This window comes from Leuresthes tenuis, unplaced genomic scaffold, assembly GCF_036924035.1.
Source record: "Leuresthes tenuis unplaced genomic scaffold, fLeuTen1.0.hap1 SCAF_10, whole genome shotgun sequence".
In the NCBI taxonomy this organism is placed as follows: Eukaryota; Metazoa; Chordata; class Actinopteri; order Atheriniformes; family Atherinopsidae; genus Leuresthes; species Leuresthes tenuis.
In genome coordinates this window covers 22,415,592-22,438,954 of record NW_027325364.1, presented here as the reverse complement: position 1 = coordinate 22,438,954, position 23,363 = coordinate 22,415,592, and the positions used below count along the sequence as shown (strand labels likewise).

The 23,363-nt window shown below is 43.9% G+C and overlaps 2 protein-coding genes across 4 annotated transcripts in view; one reads left to right on the top strand and one right to left on the bottom strand.

Moving 5' to 3' along the window:
* Positions 1-13,349, bottom strand: part of LOC140316783 (teashirt homolog 1-like) — a 37,800-nt gene extending 24,451 nt beyond the window's left edge. The window contains exons 1-2 of one of the 2 annotated variants that reach the window (XM_072394753.1): positions 13,163-13,349; positions 10,429-10,967 (exon numbers count right to left, since the gene is read on the bottom strand). In XM_072394753.1, coding sequence (XP_072250854.1) covers positions 10,429-10,468 — 40 coding nt within the window. In that variant the 5' untranslated portion in view covers positions 10,469-10,967; positions 13,163-13,349. Of the gene's footprint in view, positions 1-10,428; positions 10,968-11,177; positions 11,665-13,162 lie in introns of those variants that run through there. The other variant, XM_072394752.1, reaches the window with a different exon arrangement.
* LOC140316787 (prostaglandin reductase 3-like) lies at positions 12,356-16,403 on the top strand. 2 transcript variants are annotated; one of them, XM_072394758.1, is made up of 2 exons: positions 12,356-13,002; positions 15,303-16,403. In XM_072394758.1, exons 1-2 carry the CDS (start codon positions 12,716-12,718, stop codon positions 16,231-16,233), a joined length of 1,218 nt encoding a protein of 405 aa, XP_072250859.1. In that variant the 5' UTR covers positions 12,356-12,715; the 3' UTR covers positions 16,234-16,403. The 2 variants fall into 2 exon arrangements, with proteins under 2 accessions (XP_072250859.1, XP_072250860.1); XM_072394759.1 differs by lacking the exon at positions 12,356-13,002 and adding an exon at positions 14,607-15,199.
* The last annotated feature ends 6,960 nt before the right edge of the window (positions 16,404-23,363 follow it).

The following is a 23,363-nucleotide window of genomic DNA, read 5'->3' as shown; positions in this document are numbered from 1 at the left end:
TGAAAACAAAACCACAGTTAGATTTTATTTCACAGGGCAAATGAATGTAGCCAATGAGGTGCTCCCGTGAGGCCTGCCCTAACCCTCCCTTCCTGGCAGATTAGCCTATCACGGCATCCTATTGACCTCTCCACTCCATGCGCCACCCACGCAATGGGTGAGCCAGCATAAAGAAGACCAATTTTTCCCTTTATTTTCTCCCTTGCTTACACATTCTTACTCTCTCTAATCACATCCTGAGTCTTGATCTTCCTCACTCGACCCCCCTCCCTCTGTCTATCTTCTCTGCTCTGTCTACCCCCCACCCCCCGTTTCGCTCTCAACGGCTGACCTGTTATCAGGAGATTTAACGGCCCAAAAAAAAGGGGTAAAAAACAACAAAAACAGCCAGGCGTGGCGGAGGGACCTTTCCCTGCGTCGCCTCTCAATCTTCATGCGCTAGAAGAGAAACACATTGATTTGAAATTGGAAAATGTGTGAAGATCTGCACTGGCATTTGCTCGGTGTGGTCAGGTGAAAAAAAAAAAACATGATGAAGGGATGGCTGTGCTGGTATGAAATTGCAGGAATGAGGAGCAGGATTGAGGCCATTCAGCAGACTGCATACACACTAATGAGTAAGAGTTCACTATGTGTTGCTATGGGGACCAGGGCTACTTTTACTGAAGGAGTGCAAAAGAGCTGGAGACACAGAAAAGACAGGGAGGAGAGAACGAGAAAAGAAACAGCATGAAAAGGCAGAAGAAGTTGGTAGGGATCCAGAAAAAAAGGAAAACACAGAGTATGGTCAGACATATTGTATCATTTATCAGTAAGTATGAAAGGATGACCCTAACTGCTCCAGAGTACATTTCATCATCAAACAGTTACTGTGAAAATAAACACAATGCTGTTGTGAAAGCTTTCAGCCGCATTTAATTCTAATGCAGCGTTCTGATTGGATTACACAACCAGGCAACAATATTTTTAGTGTTATTATTATTATCATTGCCATTATTGTTGGCTTAGAGCATTTTAATATCATGTCATTCTGGGCGAAACACAGAACATTTGGAATTTTTCGCTGGCGTGAAAAATTGTCAAATTCATACCGTGCAGCATTAAAAATATCAGCTATCGGCACCTTCCCGCAGCGGAACATTGATATTCTCTGTAAAAGGCTCGTATCTGTTTGAACTTAAATAGAATAGAGAGCATGAGTGAGAGCTGTAGAGGGGGGGGGGGGGGGGGGGGGGGGGGGGGCAGCTGTTCCAGAGAGGGGGAAAAAAGGGAGCAAACAAGAACCTGCATGGTCCAGACTGTGGCCACCTGGGGGTCACGACCTGCCTTCGACCCCGTCAGATGAGCGCTCTGGCCTGAGGGTGTGTGTGTGTGTGTGTGTGCAAGAACAGGGGGGGTATTTCTGCTGCAGGGCCGACACATTTATAAATGCCAGAGGGCCTTCACAATGCTGTCAACGGCACCAGTGTAACAACTTTGTGTATTGTGTGTTGAAGAAGGGTGTGTGTGTATCGGGGGGTTGGTGGTCAGTGAGCCACCCCTGGTAGTAGCCCCCTCCCTCGTTAACAAGCTGCCTCTGTAACCCACAGGATATTGCCATACACATGTAAACAACAAACACACTGGAAACACACAGCGCCGCTGCCACCAGAGGAACATTCCTACCACTGATGTCCTTCAACATGAATAGTGAAGCCACTGTGGCCATTTTGTTTTTGTTTAGTCTCCCTTTTGCGCAAAGTTTGCTTTGAGCGGTTTGATTTTCTCTTTTAATCACAGCTGGAGGAGAGGAAGAAAGAGGCACGAGGAAATGAGGGAAGCGATATGACAAGAGGGGCAGTGTGCAGAGGCAGGATCCCGGGAGTGCGTCGCTGTTTGTAGGCAGCAATTTTGGACTCCAAGGTCAGCTGATAAACACCACATTCACAAGTCAAGAGCAGAGGAAGGGGGAGATTCCGCAACCTCCCACCCCCCACTCTCCCCGATTCCCCCAATCGGAGCCAAGTCTTTGCCTCAATTAATCACCGGAATTGTTACACCACGGTAATACCGAAAAACAATCTCCATGATCACACGCACAAACAAAATTTCAAATTGCTATCATCCATCTCACCTGCCCCTGTTAAAAGCACAAAGGTGGTGGTGGGTGGGGGTGGATGGGTGAGCCAGTCATCGGCCTCCCTCTCCTGCTCCCTTCTACAGGCCTGGCCAGTTAGATGATGGTGAAAAATTAACGGCAGGCAGCCAAACAAGTAAAGGCGCCAGGGTGAGGGGGATCAATGTGCAGCATCCATGGCGGGAGCAGCTATGTAAAACACTTGCCTTAAGTCAGCTGCATCCGGTTAATATTTAATCCCTCCATCCATCTCCACAAAGAGCGTTTCCCTTTTAGCTTTAGCTGCCGTTTACTTTGATTACACACAACCGTTTGGGGTGACTGAGGTGTGGAGGGGTGCTTGAAGCAGGAATGATAAGAGAGCACGGTGGGGTGATTTTCATGGGGATGGAAAATATTCTCAGGCTTGATAATCACTCAGAGTACTCCAATGCCGAGGTGAGACAGGACAGAGGCAGGCAGAATTAAATAAATAGGGAAAAAAAAGGAAGGGAAAGATCTTCGGTTTGTGAAGATGAGGAGCGAGAGAAAGAGGTGACGCGGACCGAAGCTCAGGAAAACAAGCCGAATTTGACTGCAAGGGGGCTGCCTTATTTAAAACAAGAGATATGCAAATAAAGCTAGAGATGCAAAATAACACTGATCTTATCTTCCCTGGTTATTTTCTGTGGCAAATAATTTCTAGGGAGAAAACCCAAAAGTGGAACTCCCAAGTGAACATGCAAATCTATCTGTGTATTCCTGGGAAGCTTTCAACACTCGCTCTCATGTTGCTTTTTCACGTTGCTGTTTTTGCTTCCTCCTTCAGCAGACTACAGCTTCTGATGTTTATTCTGCACCAACACTGAAAACTGCATTTATTACAGAAGCAAGCAATAACTATACAGGGTCAACAGCATGACCGTATATCAACTTTCAAATTCATACGTACTTTTAACGAATGTGAAAGTAATGGTTACATCTATCACATATAACTAGAAATTAAACAGCGTTTATGGTTCCCACTTTATTTCTCCCATGCAAACTGTCACCAGTTGGCAGCTTGAATCCTAGTCCCATGCACATAATGCATTCAGTTGAGCTAGATGCCACCGTACCTATTGAAAACACCTCAAAAGTTTTGTTTTTTTAGCTGTGAAGCCAGGACTCTGTCGACCCCAAAATATGTTTGTCAGTCAGAAGCTTTACTGGGCGGGAACGTTCATGATGGGAAATAGCAACTGTTCATTTCACTCATTGACATCAACTCCTCATTTTACAATGTGGAATTAAACCGGCTCCGTCCGGAGTGAGTAATACAGAGCCGGCATCCGGGTTGGTCTGCAGCCGCCATCGCTTTGCAAAAATGAACAGAATAAACACACACACACACACACACACACCAGGGAAGAAGAATAAGGAAATAAGAAAAAAATAAATAAATAAAGATACTTTTGAACCTGCAGAATGAGGTTAAACATTGTAGAAAGGCCTGATCTGAACAACAATGTAGTTCAAGCCACTGTTTTAAGAAGTTTTAGCCAGTGCATCTGTCTGGTACTATTTGGTTGCCTGAGAGCAAAGCGTTCTCCATCACCATGATCACGAATATGTGAGCTATTGATCAGACAAGGTTTGTGGGGGGGTACTGACAAGGGTACAGTGTTATTTCTCACACAAGCTGACAGCTGGACAAGAGGGTGGGTGGGAGGGTGCTATAGAGATGGAGGGACGTGCGTCGGGAGGAGCGTTCGACCGGCCAGGCAGTAATTCTTAATTGACACCTGTCAGGATAATGGCGGCAGTCACAGCTGTTGCAGGAGAATTTGTCCATCGTCCTGTTCATCTGTCAGCTTTAATGCCCATCCTAAAAGCTCACCCATCCACCCCCACCCCTCCTAACACATACACACACATTTAATCTATCCACCCTTTCCATCCCATTCCCCCACCCACCAAGAACCAGACCAACAAACACCAGCTTCCTTGATGCTACTGCTAGGCTAAATTCTAGTTCTCACGGCCACCTTACAAAAAACCTCTCCCAATTCCACTCAGTTGTTAGAAATTACATCAGTTAGGCGGAAGCATTCAAAACGTGCCGAAATGATCCAGTATTTTGAGGAAAACATCTTAAAAATCTGGAATGTGCCACAAAACTATCTCCACCTAACTCTGTCTGAAGAAGTTCAACCAACAGGAAGGAGCACGTAGCTAAAAAACAAAACAAAATACTTTTCCCCCTCTTTTTGGCACTTCTCTCTCTTTTCTCTTTGATTTTGAGCGTCTGAGTGTTTATCCAGAAGAGAGGAGGATGTGAGATGAGAAGCATGCTGGTGAAAATGAAAAGAGCAAGAAGGAGAGGAAGAGGAGAGATGAGAGGTACGTAAAAGAGACGGAGAGGGGAAGGAGGAGGATTGGAGGGAAAAGAGATGGAGGAGAGGGAGGAGTACGCAGGCGTTGGGTGTCCCTGGACAGGGCTTTTGCTCCTCTGTAGTGGGCCCATCTCGTTTGTCTTGTTTGTTTGTTGGCATCAAAGGGCTGCCTCTCACTCCCCCTGCTAACTGATGTAATGAGTGTGTAAGCTACATGTTTCCATTTTTTTTTTGCCCGCGCCAAGGAATTCAAATACTTATTAGACAAAATATTCTGTAATTGCTCATCTTTTATTGATAGTTGTAACATGTTAAATTTGGCTCTGGCAGACTTCCTCATAGCCTCTCGAGGAGGCACAGCTCTGATCAAGAGAGCAAATTTACCCCAAGCAAACGTAATACTTTACTTAAGAAAATTTGAGATATCAATTTTTGTGCCTTAAATGTTGTATGACTACTTCTCTTGAATGCTTCCCCTCTTATCTTCCTCATGTCTCAAACTATGTGCCAGGAGGGGAAAAAAAACTGAAAACATAAAAATCAACAGTTTTTCAATAATGAGCTCTTAAGCCTTACATCCCTGCTGCGGACCCTTAACAAAATGTAATTACTCAGCACAACACCAATATTACATAGTAATTAAGCACACTTCACAGAGAGTTGAGAACAGTGACAGGAGGCTGTGTATCAAAGTGCTGGGTTCCATCTGAATTTCACTAAAGTTAAGAAAAGGAGTTTGTTCTGCTGCTGCAAGACTGAAAAATGAGAAGAAAAATTCTTTATTTGGGGGGGAAATTGTTTTTCTATGGCAGTCAGGAGTAAGGCTGCTTGTCAGCCCGGTCCCAGAGGGCTGCTTTCTATCTGTTTCAGACTTGATTTTCTCAGACTAGGATTTTTTTTTCCTTTAATTTTTTTTTTCTTTTTAGATCCCATGACTTGCTGCTGTTTTTATGTGCTGCGAGGCAGGCAACAAAGCACATCTGGCTGCTTTAATGATATGATTTCCCATCATACTAAGCCACCTCCATTATGACCTCCCACGGAGACGTGCTGGCTGCACTTAAGCGTTAGGTGTAGGTGTGTGTCTGTCTGACTGTCTGACTGTGTTTATGGTTGACGGTGTGTATGTGTGTTTAAAGTGCGGCGAGGGCAACACACTGCTGGCGATGGTGGCAGCGAGCCCTGAGGGCCGCTTTTGGTGAGAGTACCCCACCGAAAATAATCAGAAAAAGATGAAATGGAGAAGTAGAGCTGTGGTGCAAAACATAACTTTGTCTTCTGCAACATCAGCTGTTTGATTATTTTTAAAAAAAATGGTAGGTCTTAAAATTCTTTTGAGGTTTTTGTCCACAATCTTTACACAAGAGGACAACAAGGATAGCAAACATTACTGATCTGTGTAAGACAGAAAAATGCCAAGGGCACTTGTGATGACTGGAGGCACTAGAGGATCAAGCAGAGCATGTTTGACCTCTGACTCGCCAGAATCCCAGATGCAAATTTAACTATCAGTTTCGGAGGGTGGTGCAGGAGCAAAAGTGGCCATCGACAAGGCCGATCGAAGCCACCTGCTAAATACGCTGCTGCTCCAATTAGCGCAACCCCTGGCTGAGCCCAACTGCCAAGCAGACACGGAAACATACAGTACAGCTGAGGGCTGGGAAATAAAGCAGGCTGCGGTGGATCGATATGTGGTCCTGCTCTTTGTTGGGAATTGTGCAAAGATATGACAGAAGGGAGAAGCATGTGGCACTGCAGTTAGAGGTTGTTTTCCTGCTCCTGTGGGGAGAGGGGATGTGAAGGCAGGCCGTGCTAAGGAGGATGACTAACATGGTGTGGTTACCGTTACACTCGTTTGAGTTATTCATTCCAGGAAAACCAACACCGGTCAGAGCTGAGCGACAACCGCGCACACACTCGCACCCTCCTTGTCTCGTCTCGTCTCTCCTTCCCTCTCTTACACACTCGCACAAACATGCGCACTTTTTCTCGTGAAATTCAAACATAAACTCTGTACTCGGAAGGGCCTCGAAGTAAAAGTTGCTCCAGCTTTCAGGCCAGAGACATTACCATTTCCTTTTTCTGAAAATCTACTTTTTATCAAAACAAGACTGTACTGACGCTCAGGAAGGAGAGTCCTAATCAAATACAGCAACATTAAAAATTAAACACACACACACCTCGAGGCTATACACTGCTGTATTTCTCAGGACGCTGGGGTACAGAGAAGGGGGGGGGGGGGGGGGGTCACATAAATCTCAGCGTGCTGATTATTTTGAGGGGAGAATAGAGAATATCACATAACAGCATCGTGAAGTGAGAGCACAAAGGTCGCTGTGTAATCTTAGCTGCCCCCGAACATGCAAAATCATTAATCCCTGTGCACTGTGATTCTCCGGCTCGGAGTAAAACCGGAGGCCTTCAGTGAGCCGGGAGGACGTTCAGCCACAGTACGTGGAGGCCGTGTTTTGATGTGGCAGTGATTTACAAGCGAGGAGGCCTGCAACACATGCAAAAGTGTAAAAACTTCAAGAGAACGTCCAGAGTTTAAAAATGGGTTCCTAGGGTTTCTTGAGAGCACCGATATATCAAGCGGTTAGAACATGCCAGAGCTGCGTCATTACTGAAAAAAATAACAACTAATGAATAAATAATTAAATAAATCTCTCACAAACCGCTGAAAAATTTCCGCTCAAATGTTCCAGTCGAGAGCAACCAGAACTTCAGGGGAACTGTGCTGCGGTCTCGACGCGTAAAATTATAACTTAGGAGTTCGAATGAAAACAAAAGAGAATTAAGGGACAAGAGAGCGAAAGGCTGCTGAAGCGGGTCCTTGTTGCTTATTACAAGGTTATAAGAGTGGTGGGGGTTCACCGAGGTCATTAACTGGCATTGTCTCCTGACGTGATTAGTCAGGTAGCAAAGTCCATTTGTCACCTGCACAGGCAAATTGAGTTGGTGCTGCACTAGGGGCTATGGGGACTGTATAATATCAACTTGATTACATCAAGGCAGCTGCGGACTTGACACCTTACTGAATTTGTCAGCATTAATCGTTAGGGCCTGTCACAAATCCATCAGCTCCACAGATAATTAGGGCTCTCTCTAATGAAGCCAACGGGAAGCAACCTGACCACCCCCCCACCTCTCCCTCTCTCTCCACAGCAGCCACCACAACCACCCCTTACCCAATCTTTCACTCACACACACACACACACACATCTCTCTTATAATTAACCAGCGTTTTCCAAAGAAGTAGGAGCAACTATCTTATCTGCTCCTCTTCGTCGTCTGCCTCCTCCAAAACTATCCAAGCCGGCCCTAACATGAAAGGCGGCTCCACTTCTTTCTGTCCTCCACTTATTCGGGATCTCACTCGTGTCCTCATCACCTCCAAAACAAGTCATTTTTACAGATGATGTAAGTGTCACACGGGAGCAACAAATACACACTGCAGAACATATTCACAAACTACAGACTTTTTTCCTGTCTTGGTTTTCCTATTTGCAAAGACGTGACTTTTCTATTTAAAGCTGTAACACTACATTTGTTTCATTTGCAGAAATTTTCATTCCATTTTTCTTTTTTTTGTAATTCTATGCCATCTTAAGTCCATATATGGACACACACACATAATGCTTAAAAACAACACATAGAATATTAAATAAAAAGTCGGGCAATTTTCTATTTATTTTTTTTGGGGGAAAAAATTAATTGTTGCATCCAAATAAAACTGGAGTGTTTGCTGCAGATTAAATAAATACATAAATCTAAAATTCAAGAAATGATGACCATTGCAAAACAATTCACTTCTTTGCCAAAAAACCTGCTAAAAATGTAAGTCACTTAACTGTCAAATTTGTATGACAGGTCATAAAAACATGCTAAAATCCATAATTACTTCTTTTTCCATTGTTTTTAAGTTCTGTGATATTTTGGTGTATGATTTGGTCTCCAAACCCTAAAATAAAACCTAACCCACCAAATACTATCCTCCAATAGTAATAGGAGGTGGGAAATAAAATTAAACCTGCCGAGACAAGTCTGTTATTGTTGCTTTAATTGTCTTGACTCCTGATTTCCGTGCACTTTCCTCTTTGAACTGCAGCACAGAGAGGAAGCCACAGGTCAGCTCCCAGCAGAGCATCAGGCCAGCCTGGTGTGTGTGTGCATGCGCATGTATCTGTGTGATGGCGTGTTAGAGTGGAGGGTGTCATCTCTGACCGGCCCTCATGTTCATGGGAGAATGGAAAACATCCCGTTTGCCAAGCGGTGATTGACCATTACAACCCATGATGTTCATGGCACTCAGTGGACAGTGTAATGGATCAATGGTTTGCGTGTGTGTTTTCTGTGTGTGTGTGTGTGTGTGTGCGTGTGGTAAGAGAAGGGAGGGTAGGGAGGGGTCACAGCAATGTCATGTTTTTTCATGCCTCCATCTACATGCAGAAACCTAACGGGAGGCACTCTGCTCCCACCGTGGCCGACCTTTTCGGAGCCATTCTGCTCCCACCGTGGCCGAGAGATATTTCCCCAAAACAACGCTGGCAACTCTCTCGTACACACACAAACACACACCCAGAACAATCCAGTGAGGCTCAGTATGGAAATCTGAATCCTTGCTTCTCAGTGTGGGCCAGAAATCAGTTGAACCCTACTTTGTTAGAAAGGCAAAGGAGGCAGACAGAAATTAACAGCGAGCACCGGTTGAATGTTCTCTATCCTGCTCTCCCTCTCATCCTCCTCCTCATCACCACTACCATCATCACCAGCTCCCTGCTTAAAATGATAAAACCTGCTGAGTTCAAAGTCTTCGTCGGCTGGCCCTCCTGCTCGACCCGCTTTGCACCTCATATTTCAAAATCTCTTTAAAATTCTGTAACTGTCTTTTGTTCACTCCAGTTGTTAATGCCCAACTTCAAAGGCTCGGCCTCATTAGCACAGAGGTAGAAACCCCTGTCACTCATTTACATTTGTTTAAAGGCTGCGGGGAGACGAGAGGAAAAAGGGGGAGTCCAGGTCCAAAGCACTAGAAGTCAACCTTGTCGGTCCTCTGCCAACACCTGATTTTATCAGCTGGTCACACAGCAAATATCACACACCACCTGTGATTCCATTGCTCCTAACAGGGATCTCGGGATGGAAACGAGCAAAATCCTCAACATGTATCCATAAGAACAGAAAGGAATGTGAGGGGATTCAAACGTGATTAATAAAAAAAAAGAAGAAAAAAGTAGAGTTTGGGCTGATTTTTCCTGCAATCGATTCAGTACACACACACACACACACACACACACACACAATCCTTTCATCTGCTCTTACTGCATACATCAAAATAAATGAGCTGATTTTTTCCACCTTAATTCATAACTTTTTTTAAAAAAAATAAAAACAACAGAAGGATTGTGTGTCTGAGTGGCTACCAGAGGCATGCTTGCCTTCATGGAGGGATTTATTGATGTTTATCAGGGATGAATAGATCAAAGACTGCCACATGACAGGCGATCAATCACGCATCAAATCAAGGATGGCAATCCTCTAATAAAACAGAAAGAAAGGGAAAAAAGCGGCTCTCACTGCCGCCACCCCCCACCCCCTTCTTCCTCTCTTTCCCAGTCAATTATTCATTATTACTCACTCACTCTTGAACCTCAAAACTCTCTTTTATCCCCCATAACATACCATTTAGTTTATCTCACCGTGCTTTATAGGGCTTTCCTGGCAAAGGAGGAAAATAAAACTGCGCAGATACGTGCGTCATTTGCGCAGTTAAGACACATTCGGGGTGAGTTGTCCTAATGACAAAACTTAAATAGTTTAAACAGATTACTCAAACAAATGACAGCATGCAACACAGCCAAATGATGTGATGTGGAAAGAAGGATTTACAGTTGGTACTTTGAAATGAAAAAGAAGTTGGCATGAGAAATGGCATGAGGACGGAGGGGCGGGTTATACCTGCTGATCGCCGCGGCTCTTGCTGCTTTCTCCTCGGCATAGTGACCGTCACGCTCCACGGTGCTTCTCATGCAGGAATTACAAACAAATCTAGTCTATCAGTTTGGAAAAATCATCCCGTTCACGGGGCAAGGGAGGGAGGGGTGAGGGAAGAGTTTGATATCAGGGCTTAAAGTGTCAGGCTTCTTCTCGAACCGGCAGCTCTTTTTACGGACGTGACAGCGAGCGCAAGCTCTGAAATTACGAAGGGATTCGGCCAGCTCCCGACACCTCCGAGTCCATTAAAAATCATCTTCCTTCATCTCTCGTTGGCAGGAACACCAGCAGGAAACTAGCACCTTCAAACCCAAGTTCTCAGTTCACTCCTTCTGGGAAAAAAATCCTCCCTATAATCTCTTGTCCTGCTCGGAGGGGGGCAAGACAGTTTGCTGCGCCTTTTTACGCACGCCAAAACTGAAAAATAAATTATTTCTGGCGGTAACCAAACAAATAAGTCCAGTGTGAGCGCAATGTATCCTTGCGTTTAGTCTACCAGAGACCTGAAAGAGAGAAAAGGGGGTAGAGGAGAAAACAGACAGACAGGCATTAGATGGGTTAATGTCAATCCCGTCACCACCACGCCACCTCAGCCCGGATCCAGCCTCACCAGTCCGGCGGAGACTTTTTCCTCCCTCCCCTCCTGCCCTATTCCTCTCCCATTGAAAAAAATAAGAAGAAGAAATGCTACGAACAGGCTTCCTCCTACTTACGTTTTACGAGTCGTGATAATTATTTCAACCGCTCATCTCATCGCATCTCGGACAGAGTGGCTTTTTCTTTCTTTCTTTTTTTTTTCTACATTTTCTTTGGAGGTGGCTGATGCGGTGGAGAGGATATCACTTGAGAGAAGAGAGGGGGTGAACAAACAGGACGCAGGCGCATCCAAGCTTCGCCAACAGCAGATCAGAAAGGCATGGATGGAAATATTTGTCTCTTTACAACAACAACAACAACACAAAAAAAAACAGGGGAGGGAAACTCCAGGGATTGATCCGAGGTCTCTCAAACGAGGAAAAATGGAAACGCGGTGGATCTCGAAGCTGTTTCAGACAGTCTCAACTGATAGACAGACGCATCGAGTGGCTTTTCCTGCTACATTTTTACTCCTCCCCTCTCCACGAGCGTCACCTCTGACAGAGGAGCCTACCTGTCAATCTTTTTAATTGTCTTGTTTTCCCCCCTCTATCCCTCTCTCTCGTCTTCTACATTTGATTTTTAACCCCCCCACCACCACCACCACCACCAAAAAAAGCCCTCCGTCAACAAGGAAAGGATCCTTTTTGGAACTCCAAGTCGACAAAAACACACACAAACTTACACGAAGGGCAAACTACAATAGCCCAAGTACTCACTTACAACTTGGGTATCGTGTTTAGCTTATGACTGCGCCGCAGTGACATGAGGCATGAGTTTAGGAGCTTGACTCCCGGGGAGGGTGGGACGAGGAGGGTTCAATAGTCCATTATCTTGTAAGAGCGCTGTTACATGACTTAAAAAGAAGCAGTCGAAGCTTCCAGAAAATGATAGTCAGATGACAAGAGATGATAACACAGAGGCGTGAAAGCTGAAAGGAACGAAAACAAAACACTTTCGAAAATCACTGACACGGGATTTGGTTACAGGTGAAGCCCATAACAACGCTCCAAAAAAATTAAAAAACGCAAATCGAGCGGGTGATAAACGTGTGTGTAGCTTATATACATACATAGTCATATATATATATATATATATATGTATATAAAAAAAAATATATATATATATAACCTATATGTAATTATATCTTAGTATTTCCTTATTTCGATATATCGGGGGAGATTGGGCCGGGTTAGTGTTGTTTTCGTGGCTGAGGATACGTTGGGAGACGAGGATTGATTTGTTTCACCTTACTAGGAAGTGAGTGTTGTGTCCGGGAAGGGGAGGGACTCCGACGACAAGTCTGAGGCGCCGCTGAGCTTCCTACCAAACTGCGGCACTGCTGCGTTTTAACGCTAAAAACTCCGTTCTGTGCTCGTTTTATCCGCCGAGCCTCACTTTGCAAAGCGGGGTTGTTGTTGTTGTTGTTTTTATGGGGGTTTAAACGCGCGTTTAACGTGGCTCGGCTCGGCTTGGTCCGGCCTGGTCTGCACGCTGTGCACGTGCAGGGGAAACAAACAAAAAAAAAAAAGAGCCTGTAGCGCAGGCTAATGGCTGTTGTGTTTATTACGGCCACCGACACACGTCAAGTTGAACTTTGTCACAATTCGGAGCCATGTCTAGTCTGCTGCTGCTGAGGAGGAGCGGCGCGAGAGCGGCGACGGTTATCCGCTGTGTGCGCAGAGGCACCGACGCACTTTCAGGAGTTCATCCGGTTACGAGGCGCTTCATCATAGATATGTCCTACTCCGCGCACTTCATGGATTTTAAAGGATCCTCCATACCGAGCAGCATGAAAAAGCTGGTCGTAACCAAGCTCAGTCCCAATTTCCGAGAGGCCGTTGCTGTGCAACGCGTCGCCGTTCCGACGCCCGGGGACGCCGACCTGCTCGTCAGAAATCGGTAAGTTGTTGTTAAAAAAGAAAAAGAAAAGAAAGAAAGGTGGGCAGAGATACTGCTTCTGTGGGCGCGTTCGGAGGAGCCGTAGGTGACCCGAAGCGAGTCCGTTTCGCGTCGATCTATCACTATATTGTTAAGAAGTTACAGAAAGGGCTCCGCTTACCTCGATTTAGCCGCGTCCAGCACCTGCGATCATCATCATCACAAGATGGCAAAAATACGTGAGGAATAAACGCTGTCCTGTTACTCCAAGTTCCGCCCTCCCTGCGTTTGTCTATCAATCCATCTCTCTCCCTCTCGCTCTCTCTTTCTCCCTCTGTCCTCCTGTCTCCCTACGTCACCAACCTGCAAACAGAAAGTCGTGGGGGGGCTCAACTGGCATCAAGAGATGGAGATGATGGAGAAGGAGATGCGGTGTTACATGGCGCTGGAACTGCAGCATCATGTCTCTCATTCTCGGCAGCAGGAAGCGGGAGTGTGTTTGGTGGATTCATACACACCTTTTGGAGCCTGATTCAGTCTAAATGATTAGACATGAATGCATAAATTATATTCAACTAAACATGAAGTCATTTCAGTCACACAAAGGCTTCTTTTTTTCTGCAAATCCAGCTGGAAGTCATATCTTCCTCTGCTTTTGATTTGCTGCCACATTGCTGCTGTGAGCACGCCTGATGTGGTGTTTTGATGTTTAATCTGCTTTACACAAAGACTCCCCAGGATTTATTGTTGCATTTATTGCCAGTAAAATGCAGTTTTGCCATAAGACCGAGTGTAAAGCACACTACACTAGGACCTTATTAGCTTGTAAGGCAGTGATCAGCCGCTTGTGAACCAAGACCTTTGACCGTCCAGCATTCGTGATGCTTCAGGGTCGTGAGAGCCGGGAAAAAGGTTTGAGGGATCCGGGGGGGTGGGGGTATCCGTTTGTGGAGGTAGTTCGCAACCTGAGATCCCTCCTGTGCGTGTTTTAGCACAGTGCGAGTGCAGTGTTCTAAACTGAAAGATGAATTTCAGAGTGAGCCATTTCTGCTTGAATAGATTGCATCTGCAGCCAGAGAAGAAGAAGATGCATTTGCAAGACAGAGATGAAAGTTTTCTCTCTTTTCCATCTTAGACTGATGACATCACTGCTGCAGATGTTTTTTTTTAAAATATATTTGAAGTCCCTCAGTGGCAAAACTCCCAATTTGTGAGTGAGCGTCACGTATAACCAGTGTGCAAACTTCAATGCAGTCATACAAATGTAACACATGACGGGCTGACGAGAGACGGCCGCGTCATTAAAGTGTGTGTCATCAGTTTTTGTTCCCAAACAAGACTTTTATTAATGTATCGTTCATGAAACTCTTCCATTTGACATATTACAAATGGACATCGGTTGTTCATTTGTAATATATTAAAACCTGAACTTTTGATTTAGTACTTTTTATGAGTGGCTTTCGTCACAAAAAATAATAGTTAGATTATGTATGAATATTTGACCACGTGTTTCAGCTATGTGCGATTGTTTTACAGAGCATCATCTTGCTAATCGGCTTCAAAAGTTTTTCAAAGGTTTAGATTTGAACAGATTGTGACTTTGTTGCCACAAACATCTTTTTTTTTCTCTCTTTCATCTCTAAAGGCTCTGTGTTTTTGGTCTTTACATCCAAATAGTTGTACCTTTTTGATAGTAACACAATGTGTGTCTGTGAGGAAAGTGATCTATAGATGTAAAGAAGTCAAATCAAGGTGTTTTGTTATATCATTGTTACCCATCTATAAACCACAGGAGCATTATCTACAAGCTCAAAGTACACGTGTGACATGCACAGTAATGAGGCACAGCATGCGTGCCGCTCTAAAAGACAGTAAATGATTTATTTATACATTCCTTTCTCACAGATTTGTTTCCTGCACGTTACAAAGGCGAGATGAAAACAGCCGCCTTCGTGTTGAGGCAAGAAGCAACTATTTAAGATTTTAAAAAGTGCAGTTTGTCGTGGGTGTCTCTGAAGACAATGATTCATGACATCACGGAATATGTGTTGTGCTACAAGCTTTTTCCTGTCAGCAGAAGACTGTTCATTTCAACAGAAAAGAGCCAAAACAAGCCAGAGTGTTTGAGCTCAGCGCTCACATGTCAGTAGACATCTTGACCTTCAGTCGGGATTTCAGGAAATATGTGCTTACACTTCCGACCACCAAAGACCCATTGGTACCTTGAAATGAGTGTTAATGATTTAGCTCACCACTTAATGATGCAGAAGTTTTGTCCTGTCACACTTTAACCATCAGTTATTGTCTTCTCTGTATTTCAGTTTTGTGGGAATCAACGCCTCTGATATTAATTACTCTGCAGGCCGTTATGACACTTCCGTGAAGCCTCCCTTTGATGCTGGTTTTGAGGGTATTGGTGAGGTTGTCGGCCTTGGCCTCAGCGCTAGCTCCCGTTATACCATCGGGGACACTGTGGCCTACTTCGGCAGCGGAGCATTTGCTGAGTACACGGTGGTAGCGGCCAAGGAAACTGTGCCTGTTCCCTCGGTGAGGCCAGAGTTTCTCACCCTGCTGGTCAGCGGTGCCACGGCCTACATTGCCTTGAAGCGCCTGGGTGACCTAGCCAAAGGTGAGGCTGTCCTGGTCACAGCGGCTGCAGGAGGAACCGGACAGTTTGCCGTGCAGTTTGCAAAACAGGCTGGCTGCCACGTCATCGGGACTTGTTCATCCAACGAAAAAGCTGGCTTCCTTAAATCCATCGGTTGTGACAGGCCAATCAACTATACCGAAGAAGACCTGGCAAAGACACTGAGGAAAGAGTACCCGAAAGGCATAGATGTGGTGTATGAGTCAGTAGGAGGCAGCGTCCTAGAGCTCGCTGTAAACAGTTTGGCCAATAAAGGCCGGCTGATAGTGATTGGCTTCATCTCAGGATACCAGACTTCATCAGGGATTCCACCTTTCAAAGGAGGAACCCTACCGGTCAAACTGCTCCAGAAGTCAGCCAGCATTCGGGGTTTCTTCTTGCCCCACTTCCTCAGTGACTACAGAGAGGCTCTGAGCAGCATGATGCAGATGTTTGCAAAAGGGAAGCTGGTGTGTGAGGTAGACTGTGGGGATATGGCGGAGGAGGGGAGATTTGTAGGCTTGGAGTCAGTATTCCGGGCTGTTGACTACATGTATGCGGGGAAAAACCTCGGCAAAGTCGTGGTTGAAGTGAATGCACCGTCTGTCAGTGATAGTAAGCTGTAATCTAATCGATTAATGATGCACTAAAGAAGTCATACTTGACCTCAACTGATAAGCTAATCAACATGATTGTTAAAGCCAAAGAAATAAAGATGTAATGCTTCTACGTATAAACTTAGATGGCAAACTATGATAATATTTGAAACTCAGCAATAAAGACTGATTGACTGTTATGTATGTGGAAACTGAACTCTAAATTCAGTATTAATATCTGGAATCACCTCATAACCCTGCATTAATAATAGCATAGCACATGCTTAAACTCAGAAACAAAAGCCCCTATATTTCACATATAAAAATATTTTCATGGCCTCTCTTAATTATTTGCACCCACCCACCCACAAGTCCACCTCTGAAATGCTTTAAACCAGCTGCAATAATGTGCTTGCTTTTAGCACTCTCAAGCTCTTTATCTACCATAAATGTTTTATGATAGATTTCATTGTTTTTCTAATAGGGGCTTACGTTGGTATGAGCTTGTCAAAAGTGAGTGCTGCTCCAGGTGCGCTTGGCATTTCATTGCCTGTTTGTGGCTGACAGAAACAGCATTCACACAATCAATCTTTTCATTCACATGCCCCGAAGCTGCACATAATAAAAAAAAATTAGTCCTGCTAACCAGGAGTTGGACTAGAAAATGTCATTATTTTCTCTCACACTGGGTGGGAAAAAAAAAAAAAATCATTGTAGTGAATGTTTTGGAAAATGCTCCATGACACATTTTTTTTGTTTGTTTTTGTTTTGTTTTTTTCTTCACAAAAAGCAAAACCTTGCCACATTACGCAAGAAGTTTACGCACGTAGCACTTTCATAAAGCTACACGACGGACAATTTCACACAAAATGTTACACTGAGAATATGGTTGTTTATTAAAATCCTAAAGGCATCCTTGGAACAAGTTTTAAAAGATCTCACGTGGTTTTCATTTTTAAACCTCAGCAGCACATAGGAGGAGTCGAAGCAGTCTTATGTTGTAATAACGTACTGTATGTCATCTAAAACAAACACCTGTTCCTACCTGGCAGGGAGGGCTGTGGTCTTCATGCACTGTGAACATGTTATTTCCTCATCCAGGTGGCTACTCAAAATATAACCCAGTGTGAAATGCGTTACAGGTGTGACCCCAGCATGCAAAGCTGCTACCTTCACCAGACGGTGCAGGAAACCAGTAACATACCAGGCCAAGGCCATTTTGAATCCATGATGGGGGAAGTCAGAACACCACTTAAAGTCAGTGGTCATTTTCAAACGTGGGTGTTGTGATTTCTGCTCCAGCAAGCCTCTTATACAGTGCCTGCATTAGGAAAAGGACTCGACCTGCTCAGTATTTTGCCATCTTTGCACAAATGGTATGAAAGAAAGAGTACATAGTTTAGCAGAGATAGAGCCAATAGAGAGCCTCTTATCAGTGTAACCTTAGCGTTTGTACAAATTACTATTTGGGGTTGTATCACTTAATGTGGCTGGTAATATGTTTATTATTTCGTGTAATATTGTTTTAGAACTGAAAAAAATGTCAGTTGGTGAAGTGATTATTGAATTATTAGAACAATATAATGTCGGACATTACAGTGGATATTTAAGATAATATTACAGTCTCTTGCCTGAATGTGAATTTGGTTCCATCCTGCCTTTGTTTGTTCTGGGACAGATGTCACTGTCACAGTCCAGAGAGCTACACGTGCTGCTGATAAATAGAGACGCAACTGAATGTTGGCACTTATTAAACAAGTTTCCCAAAAAACTAAACGGTAGGCCCTCGCTTCACCCCACAGTCCGAGGGACTGGAGAACATATCTGGTAAGAACCCATGATCCATCCATGACGGATAAGATTTAATCATCATAAAAGAATTCTGATTTTAGCTTTGTTTCTAGACTATAGTCTAAAGCAGAAAAGAGGGCTTTGATATACTTCATACTGCGTTTAAACGTACACAACAGCCAGCTCTGTAATGCCACTGTTTGTTCAAGTGTTAGAAAGCAAAAGCAAGTTCATACATGCCAGCCGCATAAAACGATGACAGAGGTGATGATGTGCACGGATGTTTGTATGAAATTATTGTACTTGAGCACAGTGTGCATTCACGGTGGACCACAAGGAGGAGACCAGGTTTACCATCTCTTCAATTAACAGAAGAGGCCCCATCTCTGCGTCCTCTGGGGCCTACCTATACCTGCACTGATTAGTGAGCAGTCACAGCCCCAATTAGAGAACACAGGATCCTGAAGAGACAACACTCTTTATTTAATTGGATTGTGTTGCAGTCCTCAGCCGCTTACTGGCATTGTACTCAAGCTGTGTTGAACGGTAGTGCAAAACAAGACTGGAAAGATAGAGAGGCTCCTCTGAAGATGTAAACTGTGGTCTGATAGTCAAACTGGGGAAAAGAATTTCTTCATTAAAAAAAAATTGTTTTTCGTTTTATTTAAGAGTTACTGTAGTACTGCTTCCCAAAAACGTCATTAAAATATGTCAACTTAAAATAATTTGACATATTTTGCATATAACACTAATGGAGGGTAAACTAAATGTATAGTGAAATGCAAATATGGATGAATTCCATACCATGTAGATTGTAAGTATTGTGCTCAAATAAGAAAAGGAGTGGACGTGCTGCTGTTCCTTCAGAAAATTAGACTAGGAAGGACAAGTATATCTTTTCTCCCAAGAATAAAAAGTTTATCTCAAGAATTTCAATACCCCAACTGTGTGGTGACTGCTCCAGCCATATGTGTTCCTGAATGACTGCTAGCTTACTGTGGGATGGCAATAGCCGACTACTGGCTTTGCTAATATTGTAGGTTTTATTTGATTTGCATTGGCATTTACCATCATTTTGTTTCTGTCACATGTTGCCATGTTGGATGCTACCACTCAGAAAATGTTATACTACCTTCAAATTGAAAATAATTCTAGCTAGTTCGCTAGCTACTAAGTTTCAGTATTTTGTGGCTCTCCATTTATCCATAGAAGACAACAGCACAGTGTTGATTTTTTTTTTTTATTGTTGCAAGTTGACACTTGGGGTAGTAAAATGTTCAAAGGTTTCCCCATCTCTTCTTTTTTGTTCAGTTCCCCCTTGTTCTAATATGTGTCACCTAACAAAGACATCACCCTCTTAAGTGTGGCATGGTAGTCTACCTCCAGGCACCTCAGGGACACTAGCTTGCTGCTCGGTGCTGCCAGCATCCAGACAGTCCAGTTTCTTTCTCTGCAAGTCAGTCAGACCCCTTCAACTCCCAAACTCCCTGAGCCCCCATCACTTCTACCTCCGCCTAATTACCAAACCTAAAACCCCACTCAACTAATTAGCCACAGCAGACCCAGGAACTGTGAGTAAAGGTAAAGAGATGGCTTCATTCAGCAGGGTGTGTGTCTGTGTGTATGCGTGTAAGAAGAGGAGTGTGAAAAAAAAGAGACAAGAAGAAAGGAAACAGAATATTCAATAGAGATGTAGATATGTGCTGTAGCGAGCACATCTCTACAGCCAATTAAAGTGTTTATTAAACTGTTTGCGAAACCAGAAATGTGCTCGACAGAATGATCCAGGAATGTGGTTGTGCATATGTAGAAGTGCGGATAGGTTCCATGCACACGCACTTTCCCCTTACACACACATGCACACACGAACGTCCACATGTCTCAGTATGGCTGGCAATCTGTCGGCTTTTCTGTCGATCAGAGCTCAGTGGGACATAAATTACAATATGCAGCGGCACCACTTGTGTAAGTCTCAATGAAGGGGAGGAATAACTTTCTTAATCAAGTTCCCCTGATTAATTGTAATAAAGGTGTCATCCGTAGATGTGTCCTCCTGATTGAGTAATTCGGGGCTGGAGACAGTAAGCACATCCCTGGTGATTGGGGAGGGTTGGACAGGGTGGGGGGAGGGGGAGAAGGAAGGTTTGTGGAGGACATACTGAGACACAAATAGCTCCTGGGCACACTGGCAGCCTTCGCCCAACTGACAGTTATGAAATACAATTATCAGTGTGATCTGCTTAGGAATTCATCAGCGGCTTCACCGGCCAGTAAAGACGTTCACAGGGAGACAGAAAGAGAGGGGGAGGAAGGGTGACATGAGAGGGGAGAAGGCCTCACTGATTAAATGAGGATTTTATTTTGTCCACCAGATTGTTCCCATTATGTTACACTCTTGTAAAAGGATAACTTCCTTTGTTAGAGCTTTTTTTTTTAACCTTTTAATGGGTGGAGTAAGTCATCTAAAATCTGAATCAACAGTTTTGATGAGTTGTTTCTAGGGATTTTTCAAGGCCAAAAAAAATCCACGTGTATAAGTAAAAACTGGTTTAGATTAGTTCTTTTAGACACTTACTTTTCTAAACTTTCTGGATTGTGATCTCTTGACGGTAACGCCCTGTCGAGATCACATGTAATATGTTGCACATGTTAGCCCAGTACAATCGAAAAGCAATACTCATGATACATGATAGCCAACATGATGTTAGATCGAAATGGCAAAGCAAAGATTCAATAGTTAAAAAGCACACAAGCATCTGCTGAGGGAAACCATTTTCCAGACACTTTTTGGTTTTTTTAGGGAATTATAAGTTTTTTGGATAATTAGACAGTGGGGTTAATGTTTTTTTTTTGTCTTGCCTGTTGTGTTCACTGCCCCACGAGGTTCCTGAATCCATACATGGTGATGACAGATTTGCATTATTAGGTCTTTAGCCATGGTAATATTGGGGCCCAGGAGGTGTCAGATTTACATCCTGTTGATCATATATTGATGGTCATGTTACACCTTTTATTCGTAGGGTGACACAAAGTGCTTTCTAATGTCTCTGTTCAACCATCCACACGCCATACAAGATGTACACCTGCCATAAAGTGCAACCTGGGGTTCAGTGTCTTGATCAAGAACACTTTAACATGTAGCGAGTTGGGCCATTGACCCATCAGTCTTAAGATTAATTGATAAGCTTTGTTCTTTGTTCTTTATTCTTATTTTGTGTGTTTGTTTTGCTCACCCCTGCTCGGTGGTAGGGTCTGTCACAAGGTTAATGACTGAGGAGCAATAGAGATGAGGTGGCAGCCTGCTGTGAGGCCACAGCTTTAGACTGTGGGGGTCCTTTTTATTCAGTTAAAAATTTGTTTTTGTCACCTCTTTTTGCATCCATTCCAGCCTAGAAATCTGCTTCTTCAACATCTCTTTTGGGACTCTGTAGTGCCAGACGATAAATCTTAAAAGAGGCCCACAAAATTACACTCAAGAATATTTGACCGATACATTTCCAGCTGAAAGGGGTCAAGTTTGAGATGAGCATAAGCAAGCACATCATTTCAACAACATGTTTTAACAATGTGGCAAAAATCATTTCAAAACAGCTGTTACCAATATCAAAAGTGTAACATAAAACCTCACTCCAACATTACCAACAAACATATTGAATAAAAGATCAAAACAAGCACTAACATTTCTATTTGACAGATAAAATCAGACAAATTAACAACATTCATCATCTCTCTCATCTTTCTTACATTAACCCTTCGGGGCATACTTTGTGGCCTCTGAAGGGGAGTGAGGGTGTATGACTGTGTCTGTTCTGATGTAGATATATATCCGGGTGAAAGGCAAGGGCACTGTTCACCAGCTCAGGATTAATGACGACATCGTCACCATGCTGACCAGCGCCACGTTTCTATTCGTTGGATAAAGAGGAGAGGGAAGATGGTGGTGGTAGCAGGGGGGAAATATGAGCATCCTGTCGGCAGAATGACGGACAGGTCCTCAGTCCAGCTCCCCCAGGTCCCCCCCTGTCCTCATTCTTTACCGGCCTGAGTTTGGCTGCCGAGGCAGCGTCTCTGCGGCCAAGGACACAGGGGTGTCAGCAATGCGTCTGGGTAACATCGTTCATCAGGCCGCATCGGTAATGGGTAGCTCCCTGTGACAGTGGTCATCAGGACACAAAAGCAAAAGGGCCCATAAACATCACATGACAGATGGCTGGGAGGACAGCTTTGGACAGGGAGGGAGGGATGAAGAGCGAAAGATAAAGTGAGATAGAGGTAGAAGGACTGGGGTGGAAGAGAGATCTCAGGCGGGATTGTTAAATCTAAGGAAAAGTCTTAAGCACTGGATGGTTTATGAAGGTCCATGTTCAATGTCAGCTGTGAAGGGAAAGAAAGTGAAAATCACTGGGGAATTTCTCCACAGCTAACGTCCAATGAAAATCCTTGAAATGAGCATAGTTAGTGCAAAAGAGGACAATTAAATCAGCTGAAGTGCTGAAATTAATGCAAATATTTTTGTCCTACTGCAGTGAAAATATATTGACTCAAACCTGTCTGCTCCAAAGGAACTTCCTATCAACAACAGGCCTTGTTAAAAACATGAAGTTTGACTGTTTAGAATTTTATTTAAATTGCTGTTTTATGCAAAGTTTTGCAGAATTTGCGGTGCCTCTGTTAGTTTGACTGCGTTTAATCAGTGAATGTAGCCAATTAGAGCAGTTAAACCTTTTAACCTTCAACATGATGTGTGCGTGAGTTAAAAAAAAGAAAACAGTTCAACAGAAGTCCAACTTAAAAGATGTGTTTGCTTAAAAGCTTTACAGAGAGAGAAAACTTGTTTATGGACAGAAAAAATAAGAGATTGCCAAGAACACCTCTTCAGACTTTCAAGCCTGCAGCACTCATGTGTCAGAAGATTTTCATCAAAAGGTTGTTTTGCACAACTCCTGACAGATAAGCACACAGCATCGGAGGAGCTGCCCTAGAAGGGTGATGTTTTTCAATAAATTACGGCCTAAGCAGTCTGGGGTGGGGTGAAAGTTAAGGAATAATTATGGAGGTGATAGCAATGACAGAAAGTGAGAAACAGGTTGTGTGAAATGAGGAGAGGTGAGGATGTCGAGGGCTGTCACAGAGACGACTGCAGAACCTGTTGTAGGTCCCTGTGGAGGGAAGACGATTGTTGTGTTAGTAACACCTTTGTCACCTCAGGATGTATACTTTGTACTTATGTGTTTACAGGGACGTTTCATCCTGAATCTGAGGTATCATCTCCAAAACACGTCGAGATTCAGCTCCCTGCCCTTCCCAGCGACGCTGCAGGCCTTGCTGCGTCTTTCTTTGTTTTGTGGAGGCAGCCTTGCCCATCCATT

Coding starts and splice junctions, on each gene's coding strand:
- LOC140316787 (XM_072394758.1), top strand. CDS start 12,716: ATGTCTAGTCTGCTGCTGCTGAGGAGGAGCGGCGCGAGAGCGGCGACG. Junction 13,003..15,302: donor GACCTGCTCGTCAGAAATCG/GTAAGTTGTTGT, acceptor TCTGTATTTCAG/TTTTGTGGGAATCAACGCCT.